Here is an 18,323-nt window from a genome sequence, read left to right on the forward strand (position 1 = left end):
AGAGGGACTGGGTGGGAAGGACTGAAGTCCGGGAAGCTTCTTTACTCCTGTTTGTATTGTTCATCCGTTTTGACTACTGGTATGATTTTACAGGAAATGGGAGATGGGGAAAGCTGGATGTGAGTGGGAGCCCTCAGGTACCAGGGTGCATGCAGACCAACCCCTCACGCACAGGGAGATAGTCAGGCGATAGCTGTGTCCCGAGCAGCTTTGAACAGCCATTCTTGTCCTCCCTGTGTGTGTTACCAGGGGCAGAATCAGGGCTACGTGGTCTGATCTGTATCACTGCAGAACTAGTCTCCTCCGCGCTGCAGCTGAGCTAGGGAGATTTTCATGACCTCCGTTAACCTAACGGTGATAAACCTCCTTAGAGGAATTCAAACCAAGTTGCATGAGTCTTTCGCTCTGATGTCAAGGTCTGCTTGCTAAGTCTCTGCTCTTATTCCCAGTAGAAGCAATGGCAAATTTTGCAATGCTGTAAGGGTGAGCAGGCTCAGACCGTAATTTTTTTTAATTCTGCTTAAAACCACAGGCTTTTTTACGTCAGGTACTGAGCACCGTCAACCTACCTTGACATAAGAGCACTGAAAGACACTCAAGAACTTGGCAGGGCTGGTCCAAAGCTACTTGGATGTGATGAGCTCTACAGTCGCTTCAGAGTTTGTGTAACATGGAGCACTGGGCATGTTGGGATTGCCAGTATGCAGTAACATGTGGAAGATCAAGTCAGGGTATAAATAATAAATAACAAATCTGTGTGTTCCAGTCAGTCCCTCTGATTCTACTTCTATTTTTTCTGCAGCTTTGCTTTTTATGTTCTCTCTATCCATTTCTTTCTCTGATTTTTCATCATCTCAGCTTTGCATCGCTGTCCCCCTGGCATGGGTTAATGCTGCATGCTCCGGAGTCACTGTGCTTGTGAAACACCAGTCCTACACTTGCAGGCAGAAGCTGGCTCTGTTCTGCTTGTAGGCGGAATAAGCTGGCATGACCCAGTGTACCGCTCCTCGGGCCCTTGCTGTCGCCTGGTACAAAGTGTGACCATGGTACAAACTGAACTTCACTTTGTGCCAGCCAAGAAATTGTTTGTTTCCATTGGAAATCAGAGCAATATGTTGTTTCATTTCTTGGCCATCGCTTTCATGCATTCATCTGTCTAATAAAAATAAATGTAGAAAATGAAAAAAGAACCGAGTTCATCCTTCTCTGTCTTGTCTCAGTGTGTTCATCCTTCACTGTGTCATCTCTCTGCCATGTGTGCATGCATTTTCTGTATGTGCCTCTGCTCTCAGCACTTCTCTTTGCGCACTTGCGCTGCATTTCATTTCTGCTGGGAGTGAGTCGTTGGGAAACAGCGGGGGGAACAGGACCCCGGCATGCAGCACGTCCTCTGCTGTTGAATCTGCGCTCGGGCTTGTCCTGAGGGTTGAATTAGCTGAGCTGGAGTCTTCACAGCACCAGCCAGGGACACTGGGGGCTTCAGTACAGATGTGGCTTCTTGTATTATCAGTCATCAGGGTTCAGAGCTCAGTGTCCTATTTCTTGGCCACCACAGCAGCCAGCACATTGGCACTTTGGGTGTGACATGGTTATGCCGTTTACACATTCTCGGGATAAGAGACTCCTCCGTGCCTGGAGCTAATCGTTGTAAGGAATGAGACAAGCCGGTGTCTCCTACAGCATCCCAGCGGGTGTGGGGCTGGCTCCATCAGCACCCGCTGAGGCCAGTAGCAATGACCCTGTTGCTTTCCATGGGCAAATCGTGATGCCTCCGCTCTCCTGCTGTGGGAGGGCAGGCAGGGAGCCAGAGCTGCAGGAGAGGGGGGCACCGGCCCAGGCTTGGCTGGGGTGGCTGTCGGCTGCCTCCCAGCTGAGCCCTGTCTCTCCCGGCAGCGCAGGCGGCACCCGGCCCTTCTCCAAAGGAGGAGAAGGCTTCTCCTCCTGACGAAGCCGGGGGAGCCCAGCCGCCAGCGTGCCGCCCTCCCGGGCCTGACTGAGCCTCTCTCCTTTTCCTCCCCACAGCCGTGCCACCTCGCCTCCCCGGCCCCTCACCCTGCTGTCTACGCTGGCACCGGCACCCCGCCATCGCCGCCTGCCTGCCTGCCCCCCGGCCCCAGCAGCCTGCCTCCCGCCTCCCCAGGCCCCCCGGCCCTGCCCCACAGCACCGCCTGCCCCTCGCCCATCAGCGTGGCCCTAGACAGCATGGCGGCCGCCGAGAGGGAGCCCGCGGCGGCTGGCGCCGGCCCCTTCCCTTCCGGCGGCGGGAAGTCCCGTGCGGCCGCCCTGTCCTTCGGCCGGTTCCTGAGGAGGGGCTGCTGGACCTCGCCCGTCTTCGCCACGCTCTCGCCCAAGTGCCCGGCCGTGCCCCACGGGAAGGTGCAGCCGCTGGGCGAGCAGGAGCGGCGGGTCCGGCCGGACACCAAGGCGGTGAGCAGGTAAGCACCGCGCGGGCGCCTGGACGCCCTCACCTCTGGGACTAATTGGGTTTGTAATTAGCCCAGGGTTGAAATAGTATCAGCTGAGCCCATTAAAGCGGGCCTTGTGCTTCACGTTCCAGTCAGTTGCTGCCATCTCACCCCCATGTCTGCCTGCTGTGGGGCCGCGTGTGATGGCGGCTGCCAGGAGCGGGCACTGGCTCTGCTCCTCCCTGGTGTCAGGCAAGAAAATGGAGGCCCTGCACTGGCCCCGGGGAGCAGCGGGCCATGAGGCTGCTGGGCTACAGCGTGGCGCAGGCGGGGATGTGGCCTGTCCTCCCCGCTGGGGACACCAGGCACCCGCACTGCCTGTCCCCCTGCGGCCATGTCACCTCCACGCGCTGGAGCAGGCCGGAGGAGGTGGCGGCCCCCCAGCTCAGCGTGAAGATACCTTTGTGTTTGCCCCCGCATCAAGAGGCTTCACGGGCCGTGGGGCCTCGCTGCCCTATGTATGTTAGCAGAAGTTGTTGTTTGTCCGATTCGGTTATTTTGGTGGCTTTGGAGAGGAGCTCGAGGTCTTTGCACTAGCAAAGGCGGTGAGATATTCAGGTACTGGGGGGTAGGGACCCCCTACGTCCCTGAGAATCCTCCCCGCGAGGCTGCGCCGTGCTGCGAGCCCGGCTGACGGTTGCCTTTCCTACAATTGCATCTAAAAACCACCACTATTTGTGCTGCCTGCCCCAAATCACGGCCAGGCCTCTAAAAGCACCTCTTCCCCTTGGCTCCTTCCACTTGCTTTCTGTATTGGATGTGTTTTCTGATGAGAAACGGGCAAGAGGCCACGCCGGTGGTTCCTCTCTGCTGCGCTTACACCTCCTGTTCGTGCTGTGAAGCCCCCAGGTTTTACTTTTGGTTCCTGAATTTGGAAAACTGCTCGTATATTTGTGTTTGTTCTTAAGCATCGGTTCAGGTTTGGTTTAATGATTTGAAAGTCAGAGGAGACCCAGAAGTGACAAGGGAGGAGAAATCTTGAGAGGGAGTCGTGAAACGTTTGTCGTTCCGGAGCAGGATGTGTAAGAATGGGGATTTTTTGCCTGGAGAGGCTGTCACTGTTGAAACCAAATCCTGGCCATGTCCCTCACCAAGAGTAACGTGTCCCTAACCTTTTTTAATCCACCTCTGCTGTGGACCAAGTGGATGAGTCCACATTATAAATTCAAAAGCACAAATCTGAGGGCTCCTTCTCCACCTGGCTCTGCGCCCCGGCTGTGCCGGAGCTGTGTCACACAGCAGTTTTGCTTCAAAGGGGTGGGAGTGCACATTTCCTTCGTTTTCCATCTCTGTGGGCTTGTGCCCAGGAGTTTTGCTTCGGGATTTGGGGTTTGAACAGTGGGAAACTCAAAGCCAGACTCTGCGCTGCATGTTCGCTGTCTCAGAGAGCATGTCAAAAAGTGTTGTGTGTGTGATGAGTTTTTATTTCACAACACAGCTTCTTCCAAATAAAAATGGATGCTCCTTTGGAGAGCCGAATCTACCCCGTAGACTCTGAGGAGGGAGAGGACAACCGCCACCGAGCTCGTAAGGGCTCTGCGAAGGAGGTGATCTGCCCTTGGGAGAACCCCACGGAGGAGGGGAGAGCTGGGTAACAAGCCGCCCAGACGTGGATCCTCTCTTTCCAGGCCTGAGACCACAAGGTTTGCCACGTATGGTTCAGTATATGGGCCATGCTGTTGAAGAAGTGCATTAGAGCCATCCTTCAGCATCAAGGAAGCTCAGACTACCACAGCTATGAATAAGGGACCCTGGTGTACCCATCTGTTTGTAATTCAAGAATTTGAAGAATTTCTGGACTGGTTTTCTTTCCTATCTTTGGTATATTCAGATCTGTTCATTACAAACTTCTTGATAAATGAACCCTGTTTCTTGCCTTATAGCAGATGGAGAATTTATGTATATATATATATATATCTCCTGGGAAATGGTGTCTTATCTGAATTACTTGCTTGGCCATGAGGTGTCAGCACACTGTACACAACACAGCTGGAGCAGAGCTTACAGGCATTTTTCAGAGTAGGACTCAGACTTCAATGCCAAGATTGGGGCATGTTTGTGTCCCCAGCTTGGGTCCACCTCTTATTATCGCTAACATTTCTTTAATTTTAAAGCAAGTTCATTAAGAGACAGCTGATTGCTGGGGAAAATAAAGTAAACCCCTCATGAGAAGCTGTGTACTGTATGGCACAGCATCATTCCTTAATCCAAACCAAAAATGATCCCAAAGAGGAAGCAGTGCAGGAGGAGAGCAAGGGCTCCGGAGCACCACTGCATTAGCTCCAGTTTCCCTTTTGTGGCCTCTCAGTGCCAGGATGCGTTTTGAAACCATGACTTGAGCTGCGCGCCGGCAACATCTGGGAAGATCCAAACCAAATCCGTGTTGGTGTTTTGGGCCTCTCCGAACTTAGATTGATGCATTGCCACGGTTTTTACCTGTGTTGTTATCAAGAGTGTTAGAACGTTGCTTTCCTTATCTCGTGTCAGTGTTTGAAGATGGTTTTCTTTGTTCAAGTGTGGAGGGGTTTCCTAGACGTGGGTCGTTATTCTGTAATTTGGCCATGTGGCCTGTGACTTTTGATGTCGCTATTTTGTATTTCTAGTTGTAAACGGAGCTTTGCCTGTGTGGCTGATGTGGTTCATCGTGCTGACTTATACTGTGGGATTTAGACACTTCTAGTCACAGAGCAGTTTGGGAAAATCGAGAGGCTGTTTCTGTTTCCAAAAACTTTTTCCCAGGGGAGCAGAAAGATGCACCACCCCAAAGCGAAGACTGAGCAGGAGGGTGCTGCCCCGCTGCCCACGATGCTTCTCTAGTACGAATGCGCGTTTGCTCTTGCTGGCTTTGCTTTGTCAGAAGGGTCTGGTTCTGCTCTGGTAGTCACTAGCGGTGGCCACCTCTTACTCACGAGAGACACATGTGGTGTCTTTTGTGATTGTCTTTGTTAATATTGATGAGACACTGATAACGTATAATCCAGGAAACACAACAAGAAAACATTGTGATGTGTAAGACTTAATAATAATATATTTAATATTATGTACATATTATAAGAGCTATTCTACAATTAATATTTCTCTCATTGGTTTGGGGTTCCTCTTGTGCACCTCCTTGCCTTCTACTCCAGAAGCCAAGTGGATCAGCAGTGTGTGTCTGGGGCTGGGACGTGGGTCGTGCTCCATGGAGACAGAACCCAGTTGTCTCCTCTTCAGCACTGCCGGCGTGCATGGAGCCGGGCTGGGCACTCAACACCGGCTCCGCAGGCTGGCTTCCTCACCACCTCAGCTCCTCATGTCCTCAGCTTGTTGAAGAAGATGCGCGTCTTGTCCCAGTTTCACAAGCTGATGAATGCATGCGTTCTTCATGATGAACTTGGGCACTACTCTTATTTATTAGGTGCTTAGCAACAGTAACATAACTGGTGCTATATAATACCCAGCCACCATGAGAACCCCTTTGTAGCTGTGTACAGTTCGCAAGCCACAGGGAAGAGGGGATGCACCAAGAAGCTCTTGTCAGAGGTAGGTCTCACCCACGCTGGCCTCGGTGAGGAGTGGCACTTCCTTTGCTGCAAAGAGGCACAGAGGGAAATATTTGTAGAAATATCACTGGGTTTATTTCCAGTGACCTCGGGCAATCCGCTTTTCATCTCCAGACACAGCTTTGTGGTTGCAGAGCGGAGACCAGGCTGTGCCTGTGCTGACTCTCCGGTGTGCACACGCGGGTGACGAAAAGCTCACGCTCTCTGGTGACCTTTCTGCTCCTTAGGGGATGGACTGTGAAGATCTCCCCACCTTTGCCAAGGAATTAAATAATGCCTTGGCCTCATGCTCATCTTCTAAACCAAAGGAAGGACTTCAGGATCCAAAACTGGCTGCTCTGTCAGGGCTTGGACACCCTGATGCAATTACATCAGACAGACAGGTACATACGTGTCCCAGAGGCCAGCACTGGGAGTTCCCAACATTTATTCTTGCCTTTTTTCCCCAATATCTTTCAACTTGAGGGCTTCTACCATTTTTTTCCCCTGGGGGGGACAGGCCCCCATGTCGTGCATCTCCAGCCCGTGCCTTGCTTTCCTTCCTTCCTCCCTTCACCCACGGACCCCCCAGGCGCCTGCAGACTGCAGGTTGAAAACCACTGCTCCGGAGAGCCCGGTTCCCTCCTGCCACCGCGCTGCGCTCGCACGGTGACATCTGACGATCTCGCCCCCGCTGGAGGCCTGGCGTGCTGGAGTCAGGAGCGCTTTCAGCTCTCGCAGTTCAAATCCCCTCGCTGTGCAGGAGCCCATTTAACGCTGCCTGGAGTCACCTGGAAGAATTAGCTCACTGCAGCAACTTAGACATCCAAGGTATTCTGATAATGTGAGGGATGTGTAAGGTTAATGACTGGAAAAAGTGATGGCTCCCTGTGGGCAGTTTCTCAGAAAACTCCCTGCTGCTTGGCTGACAGAAGAAAGGAGACTCCAGCAGCAGCGAGGAAGCCCCGTGCCCTCGCCGCAGCAGCTCCGCTCTCCTGCCTCCCGTGGCTGTGGGGTCTCATGGCTGGCACAGACCCACGGAGCGGCCGTGGCCCTGCTCCGGATTGTCGGTGCTGGAAGAGCACTTCAGGTCTGAGCTAATGTGCTGCAGGAGGGGCAGCAACGGTTGGACTTTGGATATTGTTTGAAGGAACCTGGAAGGAAGATGTTTAATTAGCTGTGTGGTTCTACAACGTGCTCGGCTCCCACCTGTGGAGGTCCCACATCCCACGTGAGGGTGGGCTCCTCCAGCACCCTTTGCTCGGGCGCAGGCTGACCCATGGCTGCTGGGATTAGTGTGCTCGTTCTGCAGCAGTGGGCCAGCCTCTAAAGCAAGAGCAGCTCCTGGGGTTCCCCCAAACCTCCGTGAGGGCTCTTCCCAGGCTGCCTCAGCCATCAACCTCAAGGGGACACTGTTGGGATAGGATGGGAGCGAGTCCCATGCTCGTGAACCTCAGCCTCTTGCTGGAGCGACGGGCAGGAGGTGGATCCCACGGCATGGGCTGCCAGCTTTGGGGCGAGCCCTGCTCCGCCTGCGCTGCTGAACTGCGGCCGGCGCCGCTCTGCGGCTGTGCCGTGGTGCTGGGGTACGGACCACGCCGCGCCTGGCCTGCAGGGTGGCAGGAGAGGCGTATGCGGGGGCATGGCCAGCTCGGTGAACCTGATTAAATTGTCCGAATTAGAGACCTGTTTTCCAGGCGATCGGCATCTCTCAAATCTCCCTTTAAATCTGATATTTCACTCTCTCCTCTCCAGCTGGGACGTACAGCCAAAGTGCCAAAAACAATCAGGGCCCGTTTTTTCTCTAAAGTCTTGGACTGCGCCTTGTTCAAGTCTCGTTAATTTAAAAATGGAACAAAGAATGCTCAGCATCCAGCAGGATCAGGCCTCAGGAGCAGGAAGTACCAGCTGGCTCAGGAGAGGGCTTGTTCCCATGAGATTCCCAGTGTAGTTTTGGCAGGCGGCACGGTTGGGATAGCTCTGCGAGCAGGCTCTTCCTGCCTGAAATGCCAGTTGTGGCAGAACAGCTGACTCAAGAGCATGACAGCTCTTCACAGCCGTCAGAAACGTTCCTGACGCCGCTGCCTTTACGTTTTGTGAGGGTGGCTTGAAAGCCGAGATGTAAGCCGAGCCCACGTCATGATGCTCTTGGAAAAGGTGCTCTGTGGGTGGAATGCACCTCTGTGCAGGGGCTGCATCGCATTACATCCTACTCAGGTCCCAGAAGAGGATGTCAGTCGAACTGAAGTGGTTCACAGTACATTCACCCCAACATCTGAATATCTGAATTATGATAAATATATTATGAAAGAGTCATCGTGACTTGGCTTTTTGGGGCGCAGGAGCCTCAGGGATGCAGGAAGAAACCCAGTCAGCGGGGGAATTTTCCTCTTGCCGCGAGGGATATGTGTTATGCATTTTGCAATACGCCTGGCCCAGAAGCCGAGGTGAGCACCTCACAGGATCCCTTTTAGGGTAGAGGTTCCCAGATCTGTTCTGCACCACACTAAAGAGGAAAAGATAAGCTCTTGCAAGTCAGTTTACTTTTTAAAATTCATGTTGCCATAGCAGCTTAGCACACTGTCTCAAGTCCTCCCTCTTGCAAAACTTTGATCACCATGAAAACAGAATTATGTTGTTCTCCAACATGTTCTACATATAAATATATCGAAGTTCCCATAGTTCATGCTTCAACATCTCTGCACAGATCTCTTTTATTTCTCGCTCACAAAAAATTTCTCTGGCCAAAGGACAGTATTGCAAGTCCTCGAGATGCATCAGGCTCAGTCTTGGTGTAAAGCCGGCTCCTCAGCATCTCCGTGATCCTGCTGCTCGTCTTCCCAGCCGAGGTTCTGGTTCCAGTGGTTTCTAACACACTCTGGTACACCACAGCACTGAAGCCCAGCCACCAACATCTGTCCCCAAAATTGCAGGAACACCCTCCTCCCTTGGCTCTGCTCTCTGGCCATCAGCATGGTCTCTTCCCTGGAGTATTAAAAGAACACAAATTCCCTTGAAATATCTGCCCATTTGTTGTTATCCAGCAGAAGCACGGGGCTGCATTATCCCCACTCACCTCTAGTCCCATCATGCTGTCACCTCTGTCCCAGGGAAGGAGTCGGTCACCCTGCTTAGGATGGGATGAATCAACTTTGGAAATGGCTTATTCCCTCCATTGGCTATAGGAGACTAACCCAAGACTGGACAGAACTTCTGTTCGGGTAGGATTTGGTGACAACTTACATATGGGTGGGATTTGGTGACAGCTTATGTATAGGTAGGATTACCTGACACCAGTGGCTTTAAGGACAGTGCATCCAACATGTAGCTGCAGCAGCCCCAGGTACGGGGGTTTGGCTCTTCGCAGGCTCTGCTGTAAGCCTTAGGAGACCTGCATTTATTCTCGTCGTTACCCAAGATAGGGCTGCCTCATTCTTGCTCCTAAACTTTCCCTCTGTTGCATTGTGCTGGGAGCAACGGCAGGAACTTTAATAAACACCAACACTTTAAATCCTGCTTAGAGCAATCCTTTTGTTTCCATCAGGTGTCCCATTTTTCTGGCTGCATTCATGCTAGCAATATTGGAAAAGACCAAAAAAAAAGAAATTAGGCTAGACATAGACAAATTTGCAATTACAACCTACGCAGTCATTTGGTTAAACAGCACATTACCCCAAGCTACCCTTTTGCTGTTGTTGTTCACATGAATCCATCTCCTCACCCCAGAGAAGACCCTTCCAGACCAGGACTGGGAAAGGTTAGTGGGATTTTTATTAATGTTCACAGCCAGACTTCTTCCAGTCAGCTTTTTTTTTTTCCCAATCAACTGAAGGGGGAAAAAAAAAAAAGAAGAAGAAGAAAAAATTGGGGTAAAAGTTGAAGAACACTTTAATTTATAAGAAAAAGAACTAAATAATTGATGTAGTCATGGTGCCAAAGGTAATTTCTGCTGCTCCCTCTATCTCACAAAGACATTTAGCATTGATTGAGATCAAAGTATCAAAAACCCCTGCTGCTGAGCTGAAAGGCAAAACTTTCGGCTGCCTTTCTCCGCTCTAATAATATCGTCTTTATGTAGTTAATAAACTGCACACTTCAGTCAAACTATATCATTACAGAAGACTTAGGGAGCTAATAATTTAAAAGCAAAGAATTGCCTCTGTTCTTTGCTTTGAACTAAACAACATTCTGTTGAATGAGGGGGACATCAAAGCTTTGTTACTATTACCAATGTGGCTGGAGCATAGGGCCGCACAGAGTGTGTACTTCAGTCATCAAGAGAAAAAAAAAAAAAGATTAAAGATATTGGCTTATCAACCCACAGGCAGAACCAGGTGTTTTCTTTTCTGCTGTGCAAGCATCAGGTGGTTTGCTTATCAATGAGTTTTCTTGTTAAATAGATGTACATGACTTAGGTTGATCCCTCCAATCCTGTGGCCCTTTTATTTTCTGAGCAATCTTTGAAAAAGTTGGGATGAGGGGCTGTTTGTTTGCAGGAGGACGACTAATTGGGCCTTTTGTCAAGGGCCAGCTCCCGTTTTCGCTCCGCTGATGCTCTCCCATTGTGCCATGCTCCGCTGCAGCAGGTATTCTCCCTGCTCCCCACCTTCCTCCTGCATGCGGGCTGTGGGGCAGCCCCCTAACATGTGGGGCAGCCTCATCCTCTGCTGGATGTGCCTTCGTCCTCCCCCTGCCATCTCAGCCCCGCTGCTCCCGTTCCTCCGTGCTCCCAGTGGAGCAGGCTCTGCTCTCCCAGGTCAGGAGAGGTGTGTCCCTGCACCCGAAGAAGACCCTCTGGCGTGGCTGGGAGTGAAGGAGGCACCACGCTGCTCCACTTCTCTCTGCGTAGGGAAGAAAGAGAGGACCTGCTGTCCTGCTGCTGCCTTCTCCGGCTGCACCACAGCCGAGAACTGCTTCTTTCCCCTCCCACCACCCCCACAAAGGTTTGTAAGGATCTGGCCAGTGCCAGGAATGGGTGTCCATGGAGGGTCTCAAGCATGAAGATCCTAAACTTGGTCAAGGGTGTGTGAATCACTCATGTTCAGGCCAGCGCTGCTTCCTTGCCAGATGTTTTTTTACCGAGTATGGCACTGTGGGAGAGAAAGGCTTTCTTCCATAAATTCCAGTAAAACACAGTTTTTCCTGGGACATTGGACAGGGAGAGGATCAGCAAAAACAGTCCAAGGGGACTTCAGGAGCTCTCCCATCCCTTCCCTGCCATGGCAACATCTGCCTGTGTTGTGTGTCTGGGTCTGACTCCAGGTTAGACCTTCTGCAGTCTTTGGCTGAAGACGTTCGAATACGGGGCTGTGGTGTGAGCCCCAAGGTCTCACCAGGAGAAACAAGGTGAATCACGAGGTCAACACTTGAGAGGACGGGGCCTCTAAACCCTCCTGCTCTGATATCCTGGGCTGGATGGACCCCTGGATGTTCCAGGCAGGTCTGGGAGCTGGCAATTTGGTGTGGGCTCTATTATGGGATACTTGCACTTCTTAAATGCTGCTTTTCATTTGCATCAAAACCTCTTCTTGGTTCTTGGCAGTCTGGATCTCATCCCCTATTAAAAACTGGAATTTAAAAAAGCAGAAAATAATGGCTTATTTCAAAGTAACAATTCGACTGCTTTTTGAAATTCTGTCAGTATTCAAAACCACTTAAATTTATACATATTTCTAAGTCTTTATAATCCTCAGAGGCTGAACCAATTTGGATCTTGATTTCTGCAAGTGTTCTCCTTGATTTCTGTGTCAGAAAGTTGAGATGTAATGTGAACAGATTGGACGTTAACCATAGGTAACAAATGGCTTCCTGGGAATTATTGCTTAAGTTATTCTTTAAAATGCTTTGCAAAGCCTATTACCACAGGGAGAAAATTCATAGCATAAAGACTTTCAGAAAGCGGTGATCTTCTGCTTTTCATCCTGTTGAGCTGCAGGCTGGAGTGTGTGCCTGAACACATGTGTAGACATGTGTGCATGCGTGTGCTTTTGTGGGCTTCGTTCTTTTTTTCAGTGGAAGTGGCTTTACCATGCACAGAGAGTGATATTATAGCCCTTCTAAAGAGTTCTTTTCTCCTTTCATTTTGGTAAGACTAAAATTTTCATTTCTGAAGTGGAAGAGGGTCTTCTAGCAGGTACACACACGGCTGACACACATCTTTTGACCAGAATAATGTAAACTGCCTGGTAAACAGAGAGGAACTTGTCCATCACTCCTGCAGATTAATGGATGACCTGCAGATACCTCGTGCTGCTGGTGCATGTTGTTTGAGGACAGTAATAATCAAATGAGGAGGTGGGAAAAGGTCTTCTACCCGCTCTGGCTCAGACAGCATGTGATTCGCATGCAGACATAGTGTCAAAGTTTTAAGAAATGTTTTCTGAAATGTTGGCCTCATCTGCCAGGAAGGTTTTGAGTTTGTCTGAGCTCGTTGGACAGCCACCATCCTGGGAGGGTGAAGTGTGTCACAGTTACGTCAACCTGATGGGTTGTCTCTCAGAGACAACCATCAAGCCAAGGGAGACCCTGATGTATTCTGCTTCACTTGTTTGGACTTTCACTGGTGGGATCTATTGTACACAATACCCAAGATTTGCACCCAGAAATCAGAACGCAGTGGGTAGTATTTAATACAACCTCTAGCACAAAGTACCTAATGCAAATTCTTGAGCACAGTATCTGCCTGCCCATCTGTCTGTCTGTCTGTCTACCTACCTACTACGGCAGACTCATTCACGGAATGACTATTTATGCAGCATTTAGAAATGCTCCCATGTTCAAAACAACGCTGCGAGCTAGCGCGATGCTAAGAGAGGCTTTCTAGCCGGCCAGAGACGCAGAGCTAAAGGCTCTTGAGCCAACCTTTGCAAGATCTGCTAATACAAAGATAATAAAGTGACTCTGATGGGAGTGCAAGGCAGAGTGAAGCTGTCTTTAGCCTTTACCAAAACCACTGTCAGTGCCTTTGCCTTTTCACAGCACAGCTCTTCGCAAAGCTAATTGGGTTAGTGCCTTGCAGGGGGTTTTCAGTGTCTGCAGGAGATGGGCTGCTGCAAACACCTTCCCCTTCAAGGCACACAGCGTTGCCTTTTTCACACCACAGCTCTCTCCCTGGCTTCTGTTCTCGAAAAGCAAAAGTCCCAGGCTGTTCTTCAGTATCAGCCATTACAGTGTTTCAGTTCTTTCCTCCCAGCCATTTTCAAATGTTCAACTTAAAAGGAAAATGTTTCATTTTAGGCCAAATTCCCCCCTCCTCTCCCTTTCCCCTCTCTTCTCCTTCATCCCCCCTCCTTTCTCTGGAAGAAGAACAAAGTCATTCAAATCAGGAAGCTGAGGAACTCCATGTATACTTTCCACTGGGACCTCGATCCCTACTGGTTTGGCTTGATTTGATTGAAGTGTAATTTAATCCTTCATCATTTGTCATAATGTCATTTATATATAAAAACAACACTGCATCCAAACTTCAGATCAGCACCGAGGAGCTCTCCAGGAGGCATGAAAACAGAGCCGAGGAGCAGGCTTTGCTGATTGCGAGGAGGGTGTGAAGCTGGCAGGCAGCGTGACTGCCTTCCTACTCGCTGGGAAGGCACTAGGATGAAGCGTGTCATAGTTAAGTCAGGTTGCATTATGTTAGTGAAGATGGGTCTGGATTCACAGCGAAATGAAGGGGTGATTGTGAGCACATCTAGGCAAAATAATTCAGGTTGTGTAGATGAAGTACCTGGGAGGAGGTGAACAACCTGGATTTCAGCGTGGGCTAGAAAATGGAGTATATTTGCAGGCTCACCGGTAAGCGTAGTGCTGATAATGTCGCTGCCCTCTGTTACCAGCTGGAGCAAGGTAGGGCTGGAGTCTGCATACCTCAAACCACGTCTTTATTTGTAGTAGAGGAAGGGGAGGAAAGGGAAGGGCCTTTCATGGTAGGAAGTGCCTTCCTAGCCCTGCTCTGCCATCGTGTGCAGGTTTCCTCCATCCCCTCTTCTTCAGAATGACCTCTACGTTGTTGGTGCTCGCCTTCAAGTGTTGGGGTTGGGGCTGCAGTACTTTTTCGACACCAAGTCCCTCTCATGGAGCCTGTAGGTGAGGTAGCAGAAGTCACCAGGCACTCATGGCTGTAGGAAGCTGAATCTTCATCCTTTGCCTCAAGTGTCTCATGTTTAGCTAGGCACAGCTAAAATACTGAACATCTGAACTCTGGCATCTCTCTGCTCCTTGATTCGAGCAGTATAATGTGGGAAACGACAGGCAGGGAGGGGAGGTCAGCAGCCCTGCTGTGACCCCAGGAGGCTTGAAAGGGCTGGTGGCTCTCGGTGGCTACGGACTCGGCTGCACTCAGGCAGTGAGAGGGCACGTGGTCCAAACCCTGTCGGGACTCCCCTGTGAAACCTCTTCTCGACTCCAGCTCTCAGTGTCCCCATCTGCGAAATGGGAGCTCATCGATCTGCGGTGAGGCTTCTGAAGAGACAGTTACAAGCATAGCCCTGCGGTACCAACTCCTGGTCTTCACTGCAGCTCTCGAACAAGTGGAGCCTTCTCAGAATAAAAGCAGCTTCTGAAGCTTTGGTGCAATCCGGTACAGACCTAAAACCAGCCCAGCACAGGGGTAACTGAGAGGTGTTGGGAAAACTCTGCACTCAAAAGCCCTGAGGCTTTTGTTTTCACCTCGGTGCTCTGGTTGGGCAGGGATGCTCCCTGCGCTGCAATCTAACACGCAATCAGAGGCACAGACCTGGCTCGGCACCCGGGCAAGGTTGCTCCTCATCCTCTTTCAAGCTTGCTGGCTCACTGTTCCTTGCCTGAGCATTTTTGGCACCATCTGGCCTTGCAGGTAGGCATGTCCTGGGATGCACCGCGGCACGTCCCGCGGAGAGCCACCACAGCACAGGAAGGTTACGGCTAATCTGCAAGTGTCGTGTGAGGTGGCTTTACTCGAGGATTTTTTTGAGAGAGATGCCGAACATCTTTATGTTCCCTTTCCTATCCATTTGCTGAACACCCTAAAAGGAAGTATGAACGAGGGGAACAGATAAGCCTTATCCCTCAGAAAGAAAACATTCCTGCAGTCAGAGTATATAAGCCAGATACCGCCTGCCGTTCTGCAGCCCGAGCCGTGCGGGTATCACAGCAGCCGGAGCCTGGCTCTCTGCTGGGGTTAGGACAAGAGCCAGAGGTTGGGCTGGTGGGTGGCAGCGCCCAGCACAGCCCTCCCTGCTCCCTGCCGCCCTCCCCGAGGGTCCTGGCTGCCAGGTCGCCTGCAATCTGCTCTGGGGAGCTGGGAGGACCCGCTGTAAAGCACCGACCAGAAACATGAGCAGAGAGGGTTGTGTGAGGGCCCCCGCTCACCCGCCCCGGGCTCCCCGGCTCCCCGTTGCACTGCGGTCGGGGCTCTGCTCCGTCCCTTCCCTCTAACAGTAGAGCAGAGTATCTATTCACAGCACTTGTCAAAAATTAAAGCAGAACCTTCTTTCAAATGCTCTGTCTGTGCTTGACTGCCGGAAAAGCGATTCTTTCTCCAAAAAAAATTTGCATTTAAAATTCCAAATATGCACTTTTGCTCAGACGAAAGAATGTGTGTTCCCGCTTTCAAGTCGGGTTCTCTGTGACCTCTAGGTTTTAATAATTTCAGCAAAGTGTCATTTGACAATTCAAATACTGTCGGTAAGCACAGGAAAGTAAATGTCCTTTAAGATAAGTGCATATTATATTGAGAGCTGATGATGAGAAGATTTCACCTACAGCTAGAAACTTCAGAGTAATATGTACGACACTTCTGCATAATAAAAAACTGCTTTGGTGAAATATTGGTATTTCCAGATTTCAGCTTTGCCAGCGCTAAAGTATTTCCACTGTTTAATTCATAAGAAAGTGTGATGGCCTTGTATGTAGAGGTTTCACTGCTTAGCCTTTGCTTTCCAATTAAAAACAAATTAGTGCTCAAATCCTGCTTGCTACTGATCTGGGGGGGGTTCTGCCAACCCGCTCCCTTGCCACGGTGCTGTGCTGCCCGCGGTGCCGCAGCCGGGAGATGCTGCAGCGGGGCCAGGGGTACCACTCCTGACCCAGGGATGCACGGGAGGCTGGGGCTGACCCCACCGCCTCTCAGCCCTCAGCCCCAGGTGCTTGTTCAGCTTCGGGTTCCCCCCTCATGCTCCAGTTTCCTCAGATCCTCTTGACTTTATTGTGCTCTCCCGAAACCCTCGCACAGAGAAGGCTGTTATCGCATGTACACCCGCCCCTCCGCATGCAACTCAAGCCACCAGTCAGCAAGCAGATCAGCTTGTCACAATAATTAATAGGCCTCCCTGTGGTCCCTGGTAATCCATCCCAGGACTGCACAGCACTGGCTCTGTTTTACTTAGGTATATGTAAGCCTTAGAACTGCCCCAAACAGAGCCTTTTTCATGAAACTGCTTCATTCAACACCTTATAAGGGCTGCAGGCGCAGGGAGGGGGCAAGTTTACACAGATGCTAGTGTCTCAGGACTTGCTAGCAGGTGTCTCCTAACTTTACACAGACCACCCTCACACTAAAGGGACTCTTTTGCTTTGAGCCTGTTTGAGTTACATGACTTTGGTCTTTGAGTTCCTGTTCAGCGGGCGATTTATGACTTTCCTTATTGATAATGCTCCCGTAAGCAGAGGGATGGATTGTTAGCCAGCAGTGTGGGTTTCATGGCATCTTCGAATAGCTGAAGTTCCCTGACCATGCAATTCCTCAGGCTTTCTAAGGAAAGGAAAACAACAACACCACCCGTACAGGCTGTGGGGTTTTTCATTTGTTTGTTTGTTTATTTAAAACAGGGGGTGGGAAAAGGAGCTAATGATAGGTTTAAGCAAACTGTTTCCTCTGAATTTGGCCGTTTTCTCTCGCCGAGGTCATATGACAGCTGAGATTACACGATTAGAAATGTTTTAAGGCATTCCTTCAGCCTCAAGAGGGGAGGGGGGAAAATATTTAGGGTTTACTGTCTGTAGTTCAGGGAACAAACATCTGAAGAGCTCTTCTACGTAGGGGCGATGGTGGAGGGCATTGCCTCTTTCTCAAGGGATGAAGCTAGGAGGCAGTGGTGAGCTCAAGCTGCCGTTCCTGACGGAGAATTCAAGGTTCCTCAGGCTTTGGGAAGTTCGGGTTGGGACAGGCTGTTGCAAAATTTGGGTCCTTTTTTGCAGTTCTCTGAAACCTCTCCAATTCTCGTTAAGAGTTAATGGGGAGGAAGTGTTATTGGGGTGACTGTAGTGCCCAGAAACCCCACAGCAAAGAGCTGATCCCTGCCCCAAACCTCTGTTTTCCAGCCTCTCCTTCATCTCTGCCGTGTTGTTCATCGCTGGTGCTACTGCTCCTTGTCACCCCTGCAGCCCTCACAGTTGTTCCCTCACACCAGGAGAAAGAAATTAGTCTGTAAGTGCCTGAAAGCCCCGTGCAACACAGGGTGGTAGACAGGATTTAGATTTGGACCTGTTCCATGATGGGTCCACCATCATTACAGCTAAACACTTTGGCCAAACCCTACCACATCTGCTCTCTCTGAGTCACACCTTTACTCTGTTAAAAATCCCAGTAAAATTAGCAAAATATCCTCTTACAGAGGTGAGAAATGGTCGCATTACCTCGGCTTTGTGCAACTTTCTGGAGATTACGTAAAAATTGCTGGTTTGTTGCTGGCCAAGATTTCTTCCTACTTATCTGTGCCAGCTCTCTGAACATGAAAATACCCCTGCAAAGCAAAGTGGAGAGTGTATTATATTTGCAAGCCAATTACTATCAGTTAAAGAACCAAAATACAATTGGTAATCTCTGAAGTGAGCCCACCTCTTGCAAATATTTCTGCGTAGCACGGAACATTTCTGCTGAGTTAAATTTGTCAGCACTTTGCAAGATCACTGAACAATTTAACCCCGCCATGCAAGGCTGGGTTTCACAACACTTTCACATTGACTCACAAGGTCAATGAAAAAGTCCTGTTGGCTTCCCTGTCTATACAGCTTTACCCCCACTGGAATCTAGCCTGGACGCACCTGTAGTCCACAAAGGGAGCTAAGTATTAAAATACGCACCTATATCTCCCTGCAGTGGTATTTGGGAATTACTCCCTCTGCCAGCATTTTGATCCTGGTGAAGGTTTCTTGATGATCAATAGCTGTTTCCATGGCATGACCATTCAGTGGGCTACCTGAAAGGACCTCTAAGTCTCGGTCCTTGTAGACAAATGTCTCCAGTCAAGCCCTAATGTTACAGCTGTGCCTCACTGACTGGTTCAGAAGCAACGATAGGTGCTCAGGGATATAAATGATATTTCTAGTTCAAGTCCTTATCTGGTGCAACGAAGAGTAGCCA

The 18,323-nt window shown here is 50.3% G+C and overlaps 1 protein-coding gene across 2 annotated transcripts in view; it reads left to right on the forward strand.

Annotated features, from left to right (window-relative positions):
* Nucleotides 1-4,347, forward strand: part of RGS9 (regulator of G protein signaling 9) — a 34,578-nt gene extending 30,231 nt beyond the window's left edge. Inside the window, exons 18-20 of one of the 2 annotated variants that reach the window (XM_075169439.1) lie at nt 2,023-2,435; nt 3,904-4,012; nt 4,094-4,347. In XM_075169439.1, the coding sequence (XP_075025540.1) occupies nt 2,023-2,435; nt 3,904-4,012; nt 4,094-4,099 (528 nt within the window). In that variant the 3' untranslated portion in view covers nt 4,100-4,347. Of the gene's footprint in view, nt 1-2,022; nt 2,436-3,903 lie in introns of both variants that reach the window. The other variant, XM_075169437.1, reaches the window with a different exon arrangement.
* The last annotated feature ends 13,976 nt before the right edge of the window (nt 4,348-18,323 follow it).

The sequence above is a fragment of the Calonectris borealis genome, chromosome 20, assembly GCF_964195595.1.
Source record: "Calonectris borealis chromosome 20, bCalBor7.hap1.2, whole genome shotgun sequence".
Lineage (NCBI taxonomy): Eukaryota > Metazoa > Chordata > Aves > Procellariiformes > Procellariidae > Calonectris > Calonectris borealis.